The sequence below is a fragment of the Schistocerca serialis genome, chromosome 11 (genome assembly GCF_023864345.2).
Source record: "Schistocerca serialis cubense isolate TAMUIC-IGC-003099 chromosome 11, iqSchSeri2.2, whole genome shotgun sequence".
Lineage (NCBI taxonomy): Eukaryota > Metazoa > Arthropoda > Insecta > Orthoptera > Acrididae > Schistocerca > Schistocerca serialis.
The window spans coordinates 131,578,381-131,599,434 of record NC_064648.1 but is presented as its reverse complement, the minus strand read 5'-3'; the positions used below and the strand labels follow the sequence as shown (position 1 = coordinate 131,599,434).

The following is a 21,054-nucleotide window of genomic DNA, read 5'->3' as shown; positions in this document are numbered from 1 at the left end:
CAACAGTTGACTGGAAGGGGGGAAAGGAATGCAGAAGATGACGAATGGATAGCCTTAAGAGATGAAATAGTGAAGGCAGCCGAGGATCAAGAAGGTAAAAAGACGAGGGCTAGTAGAAATCCTTGGGTAACACTAGATATATTGAACTTAATTGATGAAAGGAGAAAATATAAAAATATAGCAAATGATCAGCTGAAAGGGAATACAAATGTTTAAAAAAGGAGATTGACAGGAAGAACAAAATTGCTAAGCGGGAATGGCTGGAGGACAAATGTAAGGATATTTCACTAGGGGAAAGATAGATACTGCATACAGGAAAATTAAAGATGCCTTTGGGGAAAAGAGAAGCAGCTGATTGAATATCAACAGCTCAACTGGTAAACAAGTCCTAAGCAAAGAAGGGAAAGCTGAAAAGTGGAAGGAGTATGTAGAGGGTCTATACAAGGGAGATGAACTTGAAAGCAATACCATAGAAAGGGATGTGTACATTGAAGAAGATGAGATGGGAGATATGATACTGTGAGACGAATTTGACAAAGCTCTGAGAGACCTAAGTCGAAACAAGGTTTCGGGAGTAGACTATATTCAGTTAGAACTACTGACAGCCTTGGGAGAGCCAGCCATGACAAAAATCTTCCATCTGGTGTGCAAGATGTATGAGTCAGGTGAAATACCCTCAGATTTCAAGAAGAATGTAGTAATTCCAATTCCAACGAAAGCAGTTGCTGACAAGTGTGAATATTACTGAAGTCACTTTAATAAATCATGGTTGCAAAATACTAACATGAATTCTCTTCAGAAGAATGGAAAAAAACTGGTAGAAATGGACCTTGGGGAAGATCAGTTTGGGTTCCAGAGAAATGTAGGAAGACTATGCAATACTGTCCCTATGACTTATCTTAGAAGATAGGTTAAGGAAAGGCAAATCTACATTTACAGCATTTGTGGACTTAGAGAAAGCTCTTGACAGTGTTAACTGGAATACTCTCTTTGAAATTCAGAAGGTAGCAGGGGTAAAACACAGGGAGCAAAACACTATTTGCAACTTATATAGAAACGAGATGGCATTTATAAGAGTTGAGGGGCATGAAAGAGCAGTGGTTCAGAAGGGAGTGACACAGGGAGTAGCCTATCCCCAATATTATTCAATATGTATGTTGAAAAAGCAGTAAAGGAAACAAAAGAAAAATTTGGAGTAGGAATTAAAGTTCAGGGAGAAGAAATAAAAACTTTGAGGTTTGCTGATGACATTGTCACTCTGTCAGCGACAGCAAAGGTCTTGGAAGAGCAATTGAACAGAATGGACAGTGTCTTGAAAGGAGGTTATAAGATGTACATCCACTAAATCAAAACAAAGATAATGGAATGTAGTCAATTAAATCAAGTGATGCTAAGGGAATTAGATTAGGAAACAAGACACTTTTTTAAAGTAGTAGATGAGTTTTGCTATTTGGGCAGCAAAATAACTGATGATGGCTGAAGTAGAGAAGATATAAAATGTAGACTGGCAATGCAAGAAATTTGTTAATATCAAACATAGATTAAGAGTTAGGAAGTCTTTTCTAAAGTTATTTGTCTGGAGTGTAGCCATGTATGGAAGTGAAACATGGATGATAAACAGTTTTGATAAAAAGAGAATAGAAGTTTTCTAAATGCGATGCTACAGAAGAATGCTAAAGATTAGACGTCTTGGTCATGTTACTAATGAATGGGTCGATCATGGTACTAATGAGGAAGTACTGAATAGAATTGGGGAGACAAGGAATTTGTGGCACAGCTTGACCAAAAGAAGGGATAGGTTGGTAGGGCACATTCTGAGACGTCAAGGTATCACCAGTTTAGTATTGGGGTAAGTGTGGGTAGTAAAAATCATAGAGGGAGACCAAGAGATGAAAACAGTAACCAGATTCAGAAGGATGTAGGTAGCTGTAGTTCATCGGAGATGAAGAGGCTTGCACAAGGTAGAGTAGCATGGAGAGGTGCATCAAACCGGTCTTCGGACTTAAGATCGTAACAACAACAACAACAACAACTACTACTACTACTACTACTACTACTATTCCTTTCTTCACTGCCTTAATAGTTTTCTGTATGTTTTATTTTTTGATGTGTCTATTTTTCCCTGGCCTCCCACCTCTACCACATAGAATATAGAATGCACATAGCTTTCCACTCTTACTAACTCGTGCACAATGTTTAGTTGGTAATCTCTGTATTGGGTATTACCCATCTTCCGTTTTGAAGCTCTTAGGTTTTCACGTCTCATCCAGTGCAGTGCCCGATAATCAATCTTTCCTTCTCATCCCGTCCGGTAAGTCTCCCCTAACCTGGGATTCTTGGCAACTTTTCCAAACTCTCCCCATTTCCTAAGCATAACCAGTCCTTTTCCTTCACCTCTTCCTTTCCTCACTTCTGTCAGAAGAAATACGCACCGGCATGAAAAACTTGCAGATTTCAATATCGTTATATGTGTGTTCCCCTGCTACCATTCTGTGGTTTTTATATCTAGCCAGTTACATTATATTTTCAAAAATTGATTGTTTGCTTTAAATAGCAAAATATTTAAGTTAGGAAATTTAACATTCCAGAAAATTCTAAGTAGAATTTGGAAATCCCAGTCCACAGTAAGACTCACAGTTCATAAAACAGTATTGTCATTTTGTCATTTTTGATTATTGGTTCACTGCCTATTGTGTTTTTGTATTTTCTTTACTTTTGCTAAAACATAATAGACTTGTACCTTTGTCAGTTTTTGTGACTGGAGCTGCTACTTCTCAATCAAGTAGATGCTCAGTTGGGCTCACAAGAGGTGAGTGCACTCCGTTTGCCAACAGCACTTAGCAGACCCATATGATCAGTCAATGAAGTGCTAGCCAAACCCAACAGCACTTAACTTTGGTGATCGGACAGGAACTGGTGTTACCACTGTGGCAAGGTCTTTGGCAAACTGTCACAAGGTGGCTGTGAAATGCTCGGTGACAAAGTTTCTGATTTCTGAGGGTTTTCTGCTGCCCAGTGGCAGAAATTTTGTTTATTTATTGTATCCGTTAAGTGGAAGTGGACCTCAAAAGAAGAAATCAATACAGTGTCAGGCACAATGTTCTGAAGAATTTCCTCACACACAGCTCTGAAAATTGCAAAATCTCTCTCGCTTAATTCTTTGGTAGCCATCATTTTTTATGAGTGATGTGAAGGTGTCTATGCAAGATTCTTCTTACACTTCTATCAGACAGTCCTAGGGTGGCTGCACTTTGGAGATTACTGGATAGGCACACTCACACACACCGTTTTCTGGCTTTGTTACAGTTCAGGGGCGGCCAGTAGATCTTCTCAGTGCAGAACCTGATGCTCCAAAGCTCGATACCCAAACTCCAGTAGTTTTTCTATCAGGAAGAGACTCATCTCAGCCAAGTTCAAACCAATCACAATAATCGAAGAACCATCAGTACGAATATACTCATCCACGACAAATATAGAATGCTCATCTACCTGAGCCATTATGTCTACTGGAAATGCGACATATACTGCTATCGATTGATACCTCCTCCACATCAGCATCACCACCACAACTCGCACGGTGGTCTCTCCAAAAACGGGAAGTCTTTTTGCCAGACCCTGTACTTAACCTAAATGACACTGTAGTGTTGACAGTGTGACAGCAGTGTTCATTTAGTCACAGGACGAGGGTAAGGGAGAAGATACAAAGATAAAAACCCGAGAGGGATGGGTGAACACATGTTTAATTGTTAAACTATGTATCCATCTTGGATTTTTTTCAATTATTCTTGCATCTTGGGAGGGGGGGTTTTCGCTGTGCCCCCAGTATGGCCGTGCTTCTGTGTCCATTCTAATTTGTTGCCGCTTGTTAACTTGTGTGACACAACTTGTCTTCTGTGTAGCTAACCAGCCTGTGTTGTGAAATCTGTTGGGTGGTGCACAAGTTCGTAGCATTTTCCACAAGTTTAACAAACACAACAGATGCACATAACAGAGACTTTAGTCATCAAAAATATATTCTGCTTTGCTGTTTACACGGTCTGCCAACACTGGGATATCTTTTCAATCCTGCTATTGTAGAAATCATATGTTATTGAGATAAAGAACTCGTCAAGCAATGTTTGGAGCGCATTTTTGTCCAGAAAGGATGTTCCTTAAAAGGTGGTTGAAAGAGAGCAGAAAAGGTAAAAATCTGAGGGCACAATATCAAGTGAATAAGGTGGGTGCGGAACGACTTCCCAACTAACTCGTGTATAGTGTTTTTAGTCAGTATAGCAAAATGTGGTCGGGAGTTGTTATGAAGTAGCGTCACTTCACGCAGTGTTCCTGGTCGTTGGTCTCGGATTTTGTGTACAGGACGTCTCAGTTATTGACAATAAATGTCAGTCGTGGTGGTTACACTACGGAGAAGCAATTCATAGTACACCACACCATCAGTGTTCCACTAGGCGTGTAACATTACCTTTTGTGTATGCATGCAGGTCTTTGTATGGGAAATTGCTGCTTTGTTTGGGCTCAGACATTCCTTTCTTTTCTTTATGTTAGCATAAAGAACCATTTCTTGTCAGCAATAATGTTACAGGATAGGAATGTTCTGTGTTCACGAGCTAGTTGGTGACGGGCGAGAAGAGGTGCACATATGGCCACCCACTGATTTTTGTGGTTTTGGCTTAGAGCATGTGGTACCCATACACCCAATTACTGAACCTTCTCCATTCCATGCAAATGTCGTGTGATGGTGGAATGATCACAGTTCATCACATTTGTCAGTTCTCGAGTACACTGATGTGGGTCATTGTGGATTAAGATGAACTTCATCAAACCCCGAAGGTCTTCCTGAATGTAGAGTGTCACTAATGTCAAAATGAACCTCTTTATAACAAGGAAATCATTTCTTTGCCGTGCTCTGTCCATTGGCATTTTCCCCATACACTCGCCAATGTTTCTGGCTGTCAGAAAATTTCAGATTTCTCTACTTGGTACTCCTATTTCTGGTGTTCACAACTCCTCTCACTATCTCCAAATGACAAAATGGCAATAAGTAAACTCAAATAGCAACAGTGAACTACAAATGGAAAAATGGAAATGTCGTGTGGCTAGGGCCTCCCGTCGGGTAGACCATTCGCCTGGTGCAGGTCTTTCGATTTGACGCCACTTCGGCGACCTGCGCGTCGATGGGGATGAAATGATGATGATTAGGACAACACAACACCCAGTCCCTGAGCGGAGAAAATCTCCGACCCAGCCGGGAATCGAACCCGGGCCCTTAGCATTGACAGTCTGTCACGCTGACCACTCAGCTACCGGGGCGGACAACTACAAATAAAAATTGTAATCAATAAATAAACTAGTAGCTACCATAATGCCAACATACAAAAGAAAAACAGTGCAAACTTATGCACCAACATAATATATCAGTACATTACAAGCAAGCTGATCATTGTGTGTTTAATAACAATAAATGTAGATTAACTGAAAAGTAAACTTGACTGTGTTGTGATGTTAAATCCTTAATTTCTCCTGAAAGAACCCATTAATCAACTGAAGCGATGTGGGGAAGATGAACATCCACAACACTGAAAAGGCACAATAACAGATCGGCAATTTGACAAGGTTTGCCATAAAAGAGGCCATCTGAGAACACTTTTACTGGCTTCAAAATATCAAGAATTGAGAGGAGTGTTGTGGTTCACAGACAAGGCCGGGAATTTGTATGCTCTGTGTGTAATTGCTTTGAACTGGAGTGCTATAGTGGAGGTATGATTTTAAAAGTTTCAAGAATGGCGATTGATCAGCCACTGCACATAACATTCCTGAGTCTTATCATGCTGTGAATTGAAAAGCAGGAGGAGAGGAAAGAAGATAACGCATCCCCAGATCATTCTCTCCAGGAAACATAAGACAAGATAACAAACAAGTCGTGACAGACAGATAACCAAGTTGGCCACAATACAGCACAATGCAGTACATATGCATGTACAAGGTCTTTCTAAAAAGTATCTGATCTTTGACCAGAAAAAATATTTCGAATACACGATGGGGTTAGGACTCCATTCCCCTTCAAAGTAGGCCCCTTGTGCTTGCACACATGTAGCCCACCAATCCTTCCACTGCTGGAAACAACTCTGGAAGTTTTCTTTTGGAATGGTGTTCAGCTCTGTTGTTGTTCCTCATTATCTCTTCTCTACTCTCAAAACGGGATCCTTTCAGTGGCGTCTTCAGTTTTGGAAACAACCAGAAGTCACAAGGAGCCATGTCTGGAGAGTAGGGTGGTTGGTGAACGGCTGTAATTCCATGTTTGGCCAAGAAATTTACAATCAAGTGGGATGAATGTGTGTGTGTGTTGTGATGCAGTTGCCAGTTTTTCACCGTCACCATGTCTGGTATTTTGTGCCGAACTGCATTGCGGAGTTGCCGGAGAACATCTTGATAGTACTCCATCGTCACTGTTTGTCCTTCCGGTGCATATTCGTGATACACAATTCCACAGACATCAAAGAAGACAGTCAGCATCAGCTTGATTTTGCTACGCACCTGCCACACTTTCCTTGGCCTTCGAGACTCTGGTTGCTTCCATTGCAGCTGTCTTTTTGTTTCTGGGTCATACCCGTACACCAATGACTCATCTCCAGTTATCACGGTGTTCAGAAAGCCAGGATCAGTGTTGGTGGTGTCCAGAAGGTCCTGTGCAACGTCAGAATGGAGGTCTTTTTGTTCCGGCAACAACAACTTGGGCACGAATTTCGCAGCCACTTAGTGTATGTTCAAATCATCATGCAATATCGCATGTGCAGACTCTTTACTCAATCCAACCTCTTGGGCCACCTGCCGCATTGTCAAACGACGATCTGCCATCACCAAATTTTGCACGCTCTCAATAACAGCTGCACTCTGAGCAGTTTGGGGCCTGCCAGAACGCTGGTCACGCTCCGCTGATGTGTGGCCATTTTTGAATCGGTTGAAGCACTCCCTAATTTTTGTTACACCATTGCATCTTCCCCAAACACCTGCCGAATCTTACGAATTGTTTCGCTTTTGAGAATTACCAAGCTTTGATGCAGTATCTTTGCTCAACATGTTCAGTCATCTTCAGGAATTGGTAATCCGACAAACACATTGTGTAGCACCTCACTCAGTGACCAACAGGCAGCAACTGACACGCTGGAAGGCAGGGACAAAATTCACACATGCGCATAAAGGCCTCTTCTTTTACTGTGTACTGTGTACAGGGGCGCTGCACTATCATCTCTATTTTGCACAGGAAAATCAAAGGTCAGATACTTTCTAGACAGACCTCGTATATGGTCAGCAGCCCAAGGAGCACCTTACGTTAAACAAGTTTTTCTTTAGTCACCAAGAAACAGAGTTATTTCGAGGAAGTGTCACCCTTCAAAACTACTATAACAAGCTGGGTTTCAGGCACAAAAGTTTTTCCATTGTAAGTTTATCATCAGGGGAACTGAATATAGTGGTCTGAAGATAATAGTGTCTGCATGCCATGAGGAGCATTTCATCCGATGATACCATATGGCTTGGCGACATCTGTGTGTCATACATTGATAAAAGGGCAGGGGAGGGGGAGGAATTGCACTGAAAGGGAAGAAGATGGTGGCCATATAAAAGCCCTTCATGTTGTTCCAGCTCGTGGTTTCATCCCAAACTGTGTGCTGCTATTTTGCTCCAACAAGTGAGGTGGCTGTCTTTAGGAAATGAAAGCTACAGTTCTCATGGAGCAGTTTTCCAATTTGCTGCTAGAAAATATCATAAACCACTGACTCTTTAAGTAATCATACTCCTGTGTATGAAACAGCTTCTAACATGTGGTTTCTTGACAAATGAGTTCATGTGTTAAATATTTACTTTTAAGCATATAAGTGAGAAAAAGTTTAGGAAAGGGTTGAAATTATGCTTAAAGTTCGTTGCAAATTGATAAGTGTTCTCATTATGAAACACTGGATGAATATAAATTGGGTAATTTGCACTCTAGTTTAATCAAAAGCTAGTTTTTCACACATCTCAATATTTATGATGTCGTATCTCCTGATTTGTGTGCCGTACAGTGATATGATGTTGCAGGTAGTTTCGGTGATATATCTAGATACTATATACAAAGTGTATTGCAAATACAGTAAGTAATTAAGAAGTAATAAATTAAAATGTCATGCCTGATGATGAAGTTTGATTGGGGGGGGGGGGGGGGGGGGGGATTCTCAGTGGCAAAAAGTTCCAGAAAGGTGAAATTACGTACAAAGTTTGGTCAAACTATGGACTTTATATGCTGACCTCGAAGAAAGACTGAAATGGATTATTCACAAAGATGTGCCTGAGTATCAAGAATTGAGAAAAAAACTGTCAAAGTGAGAGCCAGAATGAGGATAAATGAAACAGTGATGGGATATTAATCTTGTGTGCACATTCATTGAGAATGCCAGATCATGGATGGCCAGGGAAAATTGCTGAATGGAAACTGCCCGGCAGATGGTGATGCAGCAGACCGTGACCTTCTTGGAAAGACTGTACTTCAAAATAATGGAGCGACATGATGTATGCAAGGAGCGTGCCCTGAATAGGGAGGTTTGTCATAAGATAATGGAAATGGAGCAAAATGTTATCAGTTCATCTTTGTACTAATTAATCCTGTATATAAGAATAACAATAGCAAAATAATTAACATAAATGATGTGCTCAGTATTGTCAGTTATTACATAACTATGCTTCACTTATATCAGTTAATAAGCACACATAGAAAGTAGGTGTGGTGCATCAATGCACCCTTCCACTTGCTCAGAAGTTATTTTAATCATGCTATAGAGATGTACAAAATTATGTATATCTGACAAAAATTATTTTCCACCTTACGTATTTGTGCGTCAGTTGAATTTATATGTTGTACTTGAAAGAGACAGAGATAAAGAATTGTGGATGGAAGCTAAACTGAAACTTCCTGGCAGATTAAAACTGTGTGCCCGACCGAGACTCGAACTCGGGACCTTTGCCTTTCGCGGGCAAGAGCTCTACCATCTGAGCTACCGAAGCATGACTCACGCCCGGTACTCACAGCTTTACTTCTGCCAGTATCTCGTCTCCTACCTTCCAAACTTTACAGAAGCTCTTCTGCAAACCTTGCAGAAGTAGCACTCCTGAAAGAAAGGATATAGCGGAGACATGGCTTAGCCACAGCCTGGGGGATGTTTCCAGAATGAGATTTTCACTCTGCAGCGGAGTGTGCGCTGATATGAAACTTCCTGGCAGATTAAAACTGTGTGCCCGACCGAGACTCGAACTCGGGACCTTTGCCTTTCGCGGGCAAGTGCTCTACCATCTGAGCTACCGAAGCACGACTCATGCCCGGTACTCACAGCTTTACTTCTGCCAGTATCTCGTCTCGTCTCGTCTCGGTCGGGCACACAGTTTTAATCTGCCAGGAAGTTTCATATCAGCGCACACTCCGCTGCAGAGTGAAAATCTCATTCTGGAAGATAAACTGTTAGAATTGTGCATTGCGTACATCATTACTTTAAAAGTTTTGATGATATTTATAATAATAATAATAATAATATACAGTAGGATATGTACAAACGAATTTATATGTTTTGCATTATAAATGATTGTATTAACCCCAGTATTCCTTACATGTCCACATATGGTGAAATGGGTGTCCCCGTTGTATGTTGATACAGACAGATTGCGATATCACTTTGTCCTCTTGAGACATATTAATGCCTCACATTTAATTGCCCAGTGAATGTCCATGTTTTCTTTGTTCCAGAGTTCCGTAAATTCTAAGATGGGGTCCAATTTTAAACTGGAGAATGGAGACATAACGACCATCACAATACCAGAAGATGAACTTGTAAGTATTCTAAACGTTGGTATAAAATGAAGGAAAATATTGTTTTTATATAAAAATGTCTGGTAGGTAGTACTTGTTTCGTGAGCACAAAAATTTTGACCAAAAGGGAGGAAAAAGAATGAGGACTCTGTATATCTTAGCCATTTCATTTCACACAGTTTTATTTATTTTAGTTTTTGTGTCAGAAAAGGAATCCTTTGTTTCAGAGATCTAAAGATTTGTTGCTTATTTCTTTTCCACAGAAGTAACTGGCTCTTACATGTGTGAAATATCAGAATAAAAATCCGACTTCAGTCATAATTCTTCAGTGTTTTGAACATACTTTCATTTTTAGCACAAAAATTACCAATTAAAGAGACTGAAAGTACTCAAAACAGTAATGCTGACAAAACACTTGTAACGAACAATCATAACTCTCCTCAGTGTAGTGTTGAGGACTTCCACTAGAATACAGCCCAACTTTATCAATAAAAATGCCAACTGGAGTGAGTGGTTGTATAACTCCCCTTATTGTTTGTATTGTACAGGCTGTTTTGATAAAGGCTGAAGGAGTGAGTGTAGGCTTCCCAGGGCAAGCTAAATTTTTACATACTCACATGTTGGCCAGCATGGTGCATGGTATGGATTTTCAGTCATTTTTTCAGCGCAACAAGTGGCATACAGTATGACCTTAAGGCATTAATAGATGCTAAATACTTACCAGCATCTGAGGTTCTGTTGATTGGAGTGAACAACCTAATAAAAGTAACTCTTTTATGCAAGAATACTACTCAGATGAAACTTAATTAAGATTTGCTAAAGGCATATGAAATGTCATATTGTTAACAATTTATACATCAGTAATCTTATTAAAGCTCTAGAAAAAAATATTTTATTTTCTATTTAATTTTTTTCCACTTTTGTGCGACCAATAATTCAAAATAAAATGTTGTTTTCATTAAGAACTATGCTATAGTATTTTTCATTAATATTTCCATTTGGAAATAAATACAGAGTTTATAAATAAAATAAAAGCAAAAAAATTGCTATTAACAAGAACTTAATCAATAATCCCATGAATACGCATTATGCGTTCAGTTTCCACCGAGTTTTTATAAAGTGCAAATGTTTTGTACTTCATACAGCTTGGAAATCTTCTGATTGTCAGAAGTGAGGTTTTTGAGTTCTTTTCCTTGTTCCTCTTTTTTTCAGAATTGTGTTGTACTGCTTTAGGAAATTGATATCTGGGAACTTACCTTCAAATTCTGTAAGTATGAAGGACACTGAAGAGGGACTGTCGCAAAGTCCCAGTGTCAGTCACAATTATTCTGTCACCAAATGAAACTGTATAAAATGCATTGTAGTAATAGTCCATCAGAGCAGCTTTTTCATATACTTTTCATTTATTGCTACATGTTTTGAGCATGACTAATTTCCAAGCGGTACGCAATGAGATAGTAAATGCCAGTTTTTAAAGGTGATGTACTTTTATTTTATTACATAAAAAAATTTCCAGGAGCGAGTAGCATTCTCACACTGAGGGTTCTGTACAAACTTAACTGTGTATATAAACAGCGCATCCAATTCCAGGAGTTGAGACTACTGGCAATTTTTACCTGTTATCGACATTGATGCTGGTGAGGTATTGGTCCCAGGGATTCCAAAACTTTTGAGAATGTTTTAATTTCAAGTTTGAAAACAGGTAACAAATGATAAAAGAATTTTTTTTTTCGTGTGATATAATTACAAATCACCAATTTTCTGATTTTTTCATCTTTACTTGTACTTTGAAATCTTCTCGATTCTACGTCATTTGGAAGTACCGTATCAGTTTTAATGACAAGAGTTTGCGAGAATCTAAATTTGTGACATAAATGGCTGATCTTTTGATTGCGTTGACTTTTTATATCACCAAAGGACCAAAGACTTCAGTATGTGACACAAATTTGAACTTGATATGTCTACCCTTTTCTGAGAGAACGGGGGCTTAACAGATGGATGGACAAACAGACAGACAGACAGATAACAAATGACCTTTCTTCTTTCTTTTTTCCTTTGTTTTTCTTTTATGTGTGATAAAATTACAAATCCACAATTTTCAGATTTTTTTCCTTTACTTGTACAGTGAAACCTTGTGTCTCGCCAAAGTTAATGATTCTAAGCCAACAGGATGTACAGGAGTGGTTTTATAAGTTCTCAGAATTACCACGAGAGATCAGCACTAGCACAACAGATTGTTCATGTGATATTCATTGGACTGTTGTCTGTAAACACATGCCACTTCAGTGCTCTTGGAAGAGAACCATGGTGATGACATGCCTCTGTTGTTGTTCCCACATAGTGATTTGTGAAGATGGAAAAAAATCGAGATTTAGACAGTGATTAAGCACTTTGTAAAGAAAGATATGAAAGCAAAGGTCATTCATGCTAATTTCCAAAATACATTGGGGGTTTCTGCTCCTTCATATTCAACTGTAGCCAAGTGGTCAAATGAATTTAAATTTGGTCGGGAGAGCTTAGATGATGATCGTGCAGTGGTCGGCAAGATGTGTCACTACTTGAGAAATCATTGCAAAAGTGCACAAAACGGTCACGGAGGACTGCTGATTGAAAGTGCATGAAATTGCTCACACTTGTCAGATATCATCTGAAAGGGTATACAACATTTTAACTGAAGAATTAGAAATGAAAACATTATCTGCAAGATGGGTACTGCGACTCTTGACACTGGATCAAAATCGTGTGAGAATGGACATATCGGAACAGTGTTTGCCCATTTTAGGAGAAACGATCAAGATTTTTTTTTGGACTTGTTTGTGACCACAGGTGAAACTTGGGTGTACTCCTATACCCCAGAGACCAAACAACAGTCAAAGCAGTGGAAACATGCTGATTCTCTGCCACCAAAGAAAGCAGAGACAGTTCCTTCGGTGCGAAAGGTCATGGCATCTGTGTTCTGGGATACGAAGGGGATTCTGTTTATAGATTATCTCCCTACTGGGTAAATAATTACTGGAGAATACTATGCTAACCTCCTGGACAAATAGCAACAAAAGATATGCGAAAAAAGGCCAGGTTTAGGAAGGAAGAAAGTCATCTTCCATCTAGACAATGCACGGCCGCGTAAATGTGCCATTGCCATGGCAAAATTACACGAATTGCAGTATGAATTGTTGCCACACCCACCTTATTCACCTGACATGGCTCCGTCAGACTTCCATCTGTTCCCAAAACTGAAAATTTTTCTTGATGGATGAAGATTAACTTAAAACGAAGAATTGATAGCCAGAGTTGACAACTATTTTGCAGGCCTAGAGGAAACTCATTTTCAAGATGGGATCAAGGCGCTGGAACATCGTTGGACCAAGTGCATTAATCTACAAGTAGGCTACATTGAAAAATAAAAAAGTTTCAGTGATGTAAGTACCTTTTTTCTGTTCGATTCTGAGAACATTTCAAACCACACTCGTACCATGTAGGTCCTGATGAGTGTGTTTGTAAGTATCAAAATATGTGACATAAATCACTGTATCTTTTGATTGCATTGGCTTAGAAGCTTCGCGTTTGTACATCAGCAAGGGACCATGTACCTTAATAGATGAAATAAATTTAAATTTGATACAATACTTGTTCCCGAGAAGAGACAGTCAGCCAGCCAGATGGACGACAAAGTGATACTTTAAGGGTTTCATTTTTACCGATAGAGTTTTGGAGCCCTAAAAATGGCTGAAAGTGATCCATGCTCGGAACTGGTAGCAATAAATAAGAAAGATATATAAAAAAGCTGATCTAATCGATAATCATCATAAACGCGTTACACACAGTTACTGCCTACAAAACAGCATACAAAAGAAATATTCAAAAACTGTAACTGTATTCTTGTAATAGGACCAGTAGGAACTACCGTGTAAAAGTAATGATATTGAACATCTAACGATGGGACTTCAGGGCTTAAACACAGCGTGCTTTTCAGAAATACTCACAGTTTGTGACTAAAGGTAGATTTTCCCCTTTTGCAAATTTTTCAAAATTTGGATGTTGAAATGTGCAAACTTTTGGGTTGTGGGGCACCTGTGTATTTTTTATTTGTAACTTTCAAATGCCCATGGAAGTGTGTTGGCATCCTTGTTGTTCATGTTGTGTATTAATGACTTAGCAGAGAATCTTTCTGCAGATGATGCAGTTATCTATAATGAAGTACTGTATGAAAGGAGCTGCATAAATATTCAATCAGATCGTGATAAGATTTCAAAGTGTTGCAGAGGTTGGCAACTTGCTTAAATTCTTCAGAAATGTACAACTGTGCACTTCACAAAATGAAAAAAATGTAGTATCCTATGACTATAATAACAATGAATCACAGTGGAATTGGCAAACAGAGTGTAACACTTTGTAGGGATATGTAATGGAATGATCATGTAGGTTCAGTCTTGCGTAAGGCAGGTGGTAGACTTCGGTTTATTGTTAAAATACTGGGGGAAGTGCAACCAGTCTACAAAGGAGGTTGCTTAGAAATCGCTTCTGTGGCCCAATTTAGAATGCTGCTCAAGTGCATGGGACCCATACCCGGAATCAGTAATGGGATACTGAATGTGTACAGCAAGGGGCAGCATGAATCATCACAGGTTTGTTTTACCTGTGGGAGAGACTTATTGTGGTACTGAAGAGACTAAACTGGCAGACTCTTGAAGATAGACGTAAACTGTCCCGAGGAATTATACTAACAAAGTTTCAAGAACTGGGTTTAAATGATGACCTTACGAGTATACTACAACCCTGCTTATTGCTCACATAGGGATCGTGAGGAGAAGATTAGAATAATTACGGCATGCACAGAGGCATTCAAAGAATCATTCTTCCCATGCTCCATACATGAGTGGAATGGGAAGGAAACCCTAATATCTGGTACAATCGGACATACCCATTGCCATGTACTTCACAGTGGTTTGCAGAGTATGGATGTAGATGTAAATGCCATCAAGATATATCTCCTTTGTAGCTTCCTGGCAAATTAAAACTGTGCATCAGACCGAGACGCAAACTTGGGACCTTTACCTTTTGCGGGCAAGTGCTCTACCAACTGAGCTACCAGAGGACAACTCACAACCCATCCTCACAGCTTTACTTCTGCCAGTACCTCACCTCCTACCTTCGCAGGGTACCTACGCTGAAGTTTGGAAGGTAGGAGATGAGGTACTGGCAGAAGTAAAGCTGTGAGGACAGGTCGTGAGGTGTGCTCGGGTAGCTCAGACGGTAGAGCACTTGCCCCCAAGAGATGAAGTTCCCAAGTTCGAGTCTCATTCCACCACATAGTTTTTATCTGCCAGGAAGTTTCATATCAGTGCACACTCTGCTGCAAAGTGAAGTATTGATTGTGGAGCTATTTTTGTAGTTTGCATACCAAATGAGGTGCCATAAACTAACTGATTGTTTCTGTTATCAGAATTCCGTGAACGCACAGCTGGATGCCATACTGGAAGCGGAGAGGGTGTGCTGTCCAGCACCCCTGCTGGTGCCTAAGAAGGAGCCGGTGAGTGAACAGGAGACCGGTCGCCCTCAACACTCCTCCATAGTTTGTTTATGTATTTACTCTCTGTCCCAACTGCAGAGCACATTTGAACGTAGTAGCACTTATTTTCTTCTCATTTCCATAATCAGGGTGTATATTGGCAAAGCTCTGGGAACTTTTTCATCTGGGAGAAATGTGGGAATTTAGTAGAATTCCAGGAATTTTTTATTGGTTTAGTTTTCAGTTACGTTTTTGTAAGGCCTGGTACTGTAACATAGAATTTTACTTAAGCGCACTACTGCTGAATAGTACTGCAATAATAAAACATAAATGAGAGACTAACACGAAAATAAAACTTAAGTTGCAAATAAAATGCACCATTTACAGCAACAAAGCACAGTGCACTCACAGGCAACTGTTGACAGCAAAATGTGTAAAAGGCATCAGGATGAGGACTATGCAGTACTTCGTAACATCAAATTGCTTTATATGAATGTGACATCACACCATTTACATTTCTAACAGGTTGCAGCAAAATATTGTGAATGGTGGTTTGACAAGCGTTACTTTTAAAGTAAATTTTCTTTTACGCAAGAAGAATTATGTTACATGAGAGAATGTGCAATGAATCAAGGAACATTTGACTTCCGTTCAAAACTTAACACATTGAGAACCAGCCACTTATAAAACTTTTGGGCCAGGAAGACCAGCCATTTATGGCATTATTTACAATTTCACAGGCTCATTTGTGTTTGATATGTCTTAAAGTGTAAAACACGCTAAAAAGACCAAGCTTCAGGGTAGTCTTCAATATTTGTTTTAGTTCTTTTGTAGATTACAAATTATGCAATAACATTGGTAAAAGTTACGATTATCCTTTATTCATCCTTTTTCTTTTATGAACCTTTATTGATTATTAAAAAGTACAAGGTGAGTTCTTGAGCTATTTCACACTTAACTCAGTTGTCAATGGAAAAGTCGAAGTGCTCAATAGAATATGTATTCAGCCAGGTAACCCATGAAATATTCGGTGCACAGCAGTGAAATTTATAACTGTGCTTGTCAGAAATATTCAGCTGCTGCAATTTAAGCTATGCTCTTAGGATCCTGTCTAACGACACCCTCAGGGAAAAAAAAGAAGAAAGTTTTAATGACCAATATTATATATGAAAGCTTAGCTTTTCTTGTAGCTGTACCGTATGTATATTAATTTAAACCTTTTTCCTATTTGTGTGTTCAGTCTACTTAACAGTGGTGTTGCTATTGGCTGACTATATCACATGTCCTATGCTCTGAGTAACTACTGTCATTGGCTGGCACGACCACGTGGCACGAGCTATGGCTGGCTGACAAAATCTCGATTTCAGTTCTTTGGAAGCTACTGTGTTGGAATTTATGTTTATACATTCGTAATATGAAAATATACATTGTAAATTTTGCCATGTCTCTAAGGTCTTTCCAAAATGGATTGTTTTTTGTTAAATTTCGTTTCCTAAAGTGGCAACAGTTTGTATTCCGGTGTATAAAACCTTCAACATTCAAAACGTTGATAAGGTTTACTGCTCCAAGGAAAGTTTACTGTCATTTAACATGGGAAAAACTGTGCCTTCACTGGGGTATAGTGCATTTTCACCCAGGAGAAAGTGTATTTTTAACCAGGAAATCCATGAGAAAGTTTTTTTTTCTTGTCTGCATACACATCCTGATAATGCAAATAAGTTGAAGACCTAACTGGTCTCATTGTTACATCTAAGATATGTATCCTGAATAGTTTTTCCAGCTTTTCTTTTTTTTATGTGTGTATTTGTGTGTGTGTTTGGGGGGGGGGGGCACATGGCTTCTGTAGTCAATGGTTGTCCTCCTGTGTACCCAGCTTGGGACTGGCAACAGCAACTACTGTAGTATAACATATCACTTTTGTTAAAGCAAAGTATTACCCTACATCTACCTGGTGAAGAATGATGATCGCCACAGTGAAAGTATTTGTTATAATTAGTTTGTTTGGAATTGTGATCTGTTCGGAAGTTGTATCATTAGTGCAGGTACACTGGCCTTGTAAGATGACACGCGTCTCTGAGGTGGGATGAGGATGGAAGTTTTGATACGCATTATGTTACCTGCTAGTTGGGCAGTTATTCTGTGCTTTGACATCCCAACTCGAGAAGTGAGTTGTGCCGTCGACAAATGGACGTGCCGTGACAATCGTGATTACGAGGGGTGGTCAGTTTCTAGCTCGAGATAGTTACCGTAATGTCTCGCACAACCACCACCACCTACTTTTATGGTGACCCTTCGTGGTTATGCAAGTCAAGTTTCATGTCTCCAGCTTCGTTAGTTTTGCCACCAGGATGTGTTGCATACCGCAGTGTAAGCAAAACGGTGAATATCGAAAGAATCAAGAATCGTGCTATGATTGAATATCTTCATTTGAAGGGAATGATGCCCAAGGAAGTTGGGGAAGACATGCGGGATACACTTGGGAGACAGTGGTCCGTCTTATGTGACAGTGAAAACTGGGTGTCTGACTTCAAATGTGGAAGAACGAGTGTGGAAGATGTGTCAAGGAGCAGAAGGCCTGTCCCCATTGCTACTGGTGAAACAGTGACTGCAATTCACAATACGATTTTGTAGGATCATCAAACAGTGTTGCAGCACATTGAAACTGCATTTGGAATCTCTCGTGGGCATGCTCATGACATTGTTGTGGATATTTTGGGAACATGCAAAGTTTCGTCTGTGGGTCCCAAAAGACTTGAATGCAAATCACGGACAGGAGAGTGTGCAGTGTTGTGAAGAAATCGTCTGTCAATTTGAATCAGATGAAGACGGCTTTCTTGCAAGGTATGTGACAATGGATGAAACGTTGGTTCACTACTTTAATCCTGAGACAAAACAACAGTCACAACAATGGAAACATCCTCCATCCCCTATCCCAAAAAAATTCTGGGTGCAAAAATCAGCCAGTAAGGTGATTGCATCGGTCTTCTGGGATGCGGAAGGGGTATTTATGGTGGATTACTTGCAAAAGGGCGTAACTATTAGTGCATCAGACTACTGCACCCTCCTGCTCCATTTGAGAGAAGAGGTAAAGAAATAAAGTGCAGAAAATTGACGTGTGGAGTTCAGTTGTATCAGTACAACACATCTGCGGAGAAAGCCCTCACAACACTGAAAACTCTGCACGACTGTGAGCTTGAACTGTTACATCATCTGCCATATTCTCCAGATTTGGCTCCGTCAGACTTTTATCTTTTCCCAAACCTATTAGATGATGTCAAAGGATGACAATTTGACAATGATAATGCAGTGATTGGTGCTGCGAACGCTTGGTTGGACTCTACATCAAAGGTCTTTTATTTGAATGGTTTGCAGAAGTTACCGGAGCATGCCGACAGGTGTGTTAATGTACATGGATATTATATTGAAAAATGAATTTGTATTAAGAAATTTCTGTCATTCTTTATTTGTTAGGCTAAAAGCTTTTCAACCCCCTTCGTATCTCAAGGAAGAAAAGAAGTTTCACTCGATCATTGAGATTGGTGCAGAACTGTCATTAAGTACTGTCAACTTGAGTTTATGTTACATGAGATCGAATGTGTGGACATTCCCTTGTATCATCAGTTGTAGCAGAAGATTGTAGTTGTGGTCTTAAGTCTAAAGATTGGTCTGATGCAGCTCTCCATACTACTCTATCCTGTGCTAGCCTCTTCATCTCCAAATAACTACTCCAACCTGATCGTTCTGATTCTGCTTACTTTATTCATCTCTTCGTCTCCCGTTCCCATTTTTATATGTCACATTTCCCTCCAGTAGAAAACTGGTGATGCCTTGAAGTCTGAGAATGTATCAAATCCCGATCCATGTTGTGCTCGGCTAGTGAGAAGAATGGTTCTCAATATGAAATTTGTTTTTATATGATTAAAAAAGTTACCATGTACAAACAAGATGACAGTTTCAGAAAAGGCAAACTGTTAGATATTTATGAAATAATGAGGCATACAAACAAAAGGGATTTAGACCTTCCACGTGTCTTTTCATTGTCAGTCATTAATTGGTTTCTGGGTACATATCCTTGGTGACAAAATATATGGTGTGGTAGACAATTAACAGAAAACTTGAGTTACTCACCTTTCGATTGCATTCTATCACTTTATAGACACTTGTATTCCTCTGAAACACATCATAAAAGCTGCAACTACCAATCCAAAAAGAAAAAAAGAAAATTAATTATGTACTGATTGAAGCTACTATTTTTATGAGGGACATTCAATAAGGAATGGAACACCTTTTTTATCTGAAAGCAGTTAGATTACGTTCAGGATTTCAATATACATTTTTGGCTGCAAAACCCAATTTTTCAACACAATCTCTGTTCAGTGCAATGGCCTTACACCACCTTATTAAGGGCCTGTATGCATAAATGGTACCATTCTACTGAGGCAGTAACCTTCCCATCATCCACATATTGCTTCCTGCTGAGTGCATTCTTCTTTGGGCCGAAAAGATGGAAGTTGGAAGGTGATCGAACTGTAAGGTAGATGAGAAAGAACAGTTCGGTGAAGTTTTGTGGGCTCCTCTCAGAAGCGCAGATTTGTGTGAGGCCTTGTGTTGTCACAGTAAAGGAAACATTTGTTTGCATTTTGTGGTGATGGAACACACTGAAGTCACTTCTTCAATTTCGTTAGGTTTCCACAATACACTTCAGAGTTGATCATTACACCATGAGGCAGGACATCAAATGTTGTTGTTGTTGTTGTGGTCTTCAATCCTGAGACTGGTTTGATGCAGTTCTCCGTGCTACTCTATCCTGTGCAAGCTTCTTCATCTCCCAGTACTTACTGCAACCTACATCCTTCTGAATCTGCTTAATGTATTCATCTCTTGGTCTCCCGCTACGATTTTTACCCTCCACGCTGTTTATCGTCCATGTTTCACTTCCATACATGGCTACACTCTATACAAATACTTTCAGAAACAACTTCCTGACACTTAAATCTATACTCGATGTTAACAAATTCCTCTTCTTCAGAAACGCTTTCCTTGCCATTGCCAGTCTACATTTTATATCCTCTCTACTTCGACCATCATCAGTTATTTTTCTCCCCAAATAGCAAAACTCATTTACTACTTCAAGCGTCTCATTTCTTAATCTAATTCCCTCAGCATCACCCGACTTAATTCGACTACATTCCATTTTCCTCATTTTGCTTTTGTTGATGTTCATCTTATATCCTCCTTTCAAGACACTTTCCATTCCATTCAACTGCTCTTCCAAGTCCTTTGTTGTCTCTGACAGAATTACAATGTCATCGGCAAACCTCAAAGTTTTTATTTCTTCTCAATGGATTTTAATACCTACTCGAAATTTTTCTTTTGTTTCCTTTACTGCTTGCTCAATATACATATTGAATAACATCGGGGAGAGGCTACAACCCTGTCTCACTCCCTTCCCAACCACTGCTTCCCTTTCATGCCCCTCAACTCTTATAACTGCCATCTGGTTTCTGTACAAATTGTAAATAGCTTTTCGCTCCCTGTATTTTACCCCTGCCACCTTCAGAATTTGAAAGAGAGTATTCCAGTCAACATTGTCAAAAGCTTTCTCTAAGTCTACAAATGCTAGAAACATAGGTTTGCCTTCCCTTAATCCCCGATACCCCACAACAAATCGTTCAGTTTTTCAACCAGAATTGGTCGAGAAAAAAAAGTGTTCCAT

The 21,054-nt window shown here is 39.6% G+C and overlaps 1 protein-coding gene across 1 annotated transcript in view; it reads left to right on the top strand.

The window, feature by feature from the left end:
- LOC126426528 (zinc finger protein 235-like) overlaps nucleotides 1-21,054 on the top strand; it is a 155,259-nt gene that overhangs the window by 60,544 nt on the left and 73,661 nt on the right. The window contains exons 4-5 of the mRNA XM_050088432.1: nucleotides 9,767-9,850; nucleotides 15,273-15,359. Of these exons, the coding sequence (XP_049944389.1) occupies nucleotides 9,767-9,850; nucleotides 15,273-15,359 (171 nt within the window). The remainder of the gene's footprint in view (nucleotides 1-9,766; nucleotides 9,851-15,272; nucleotides 15,360-21,054) is intronic.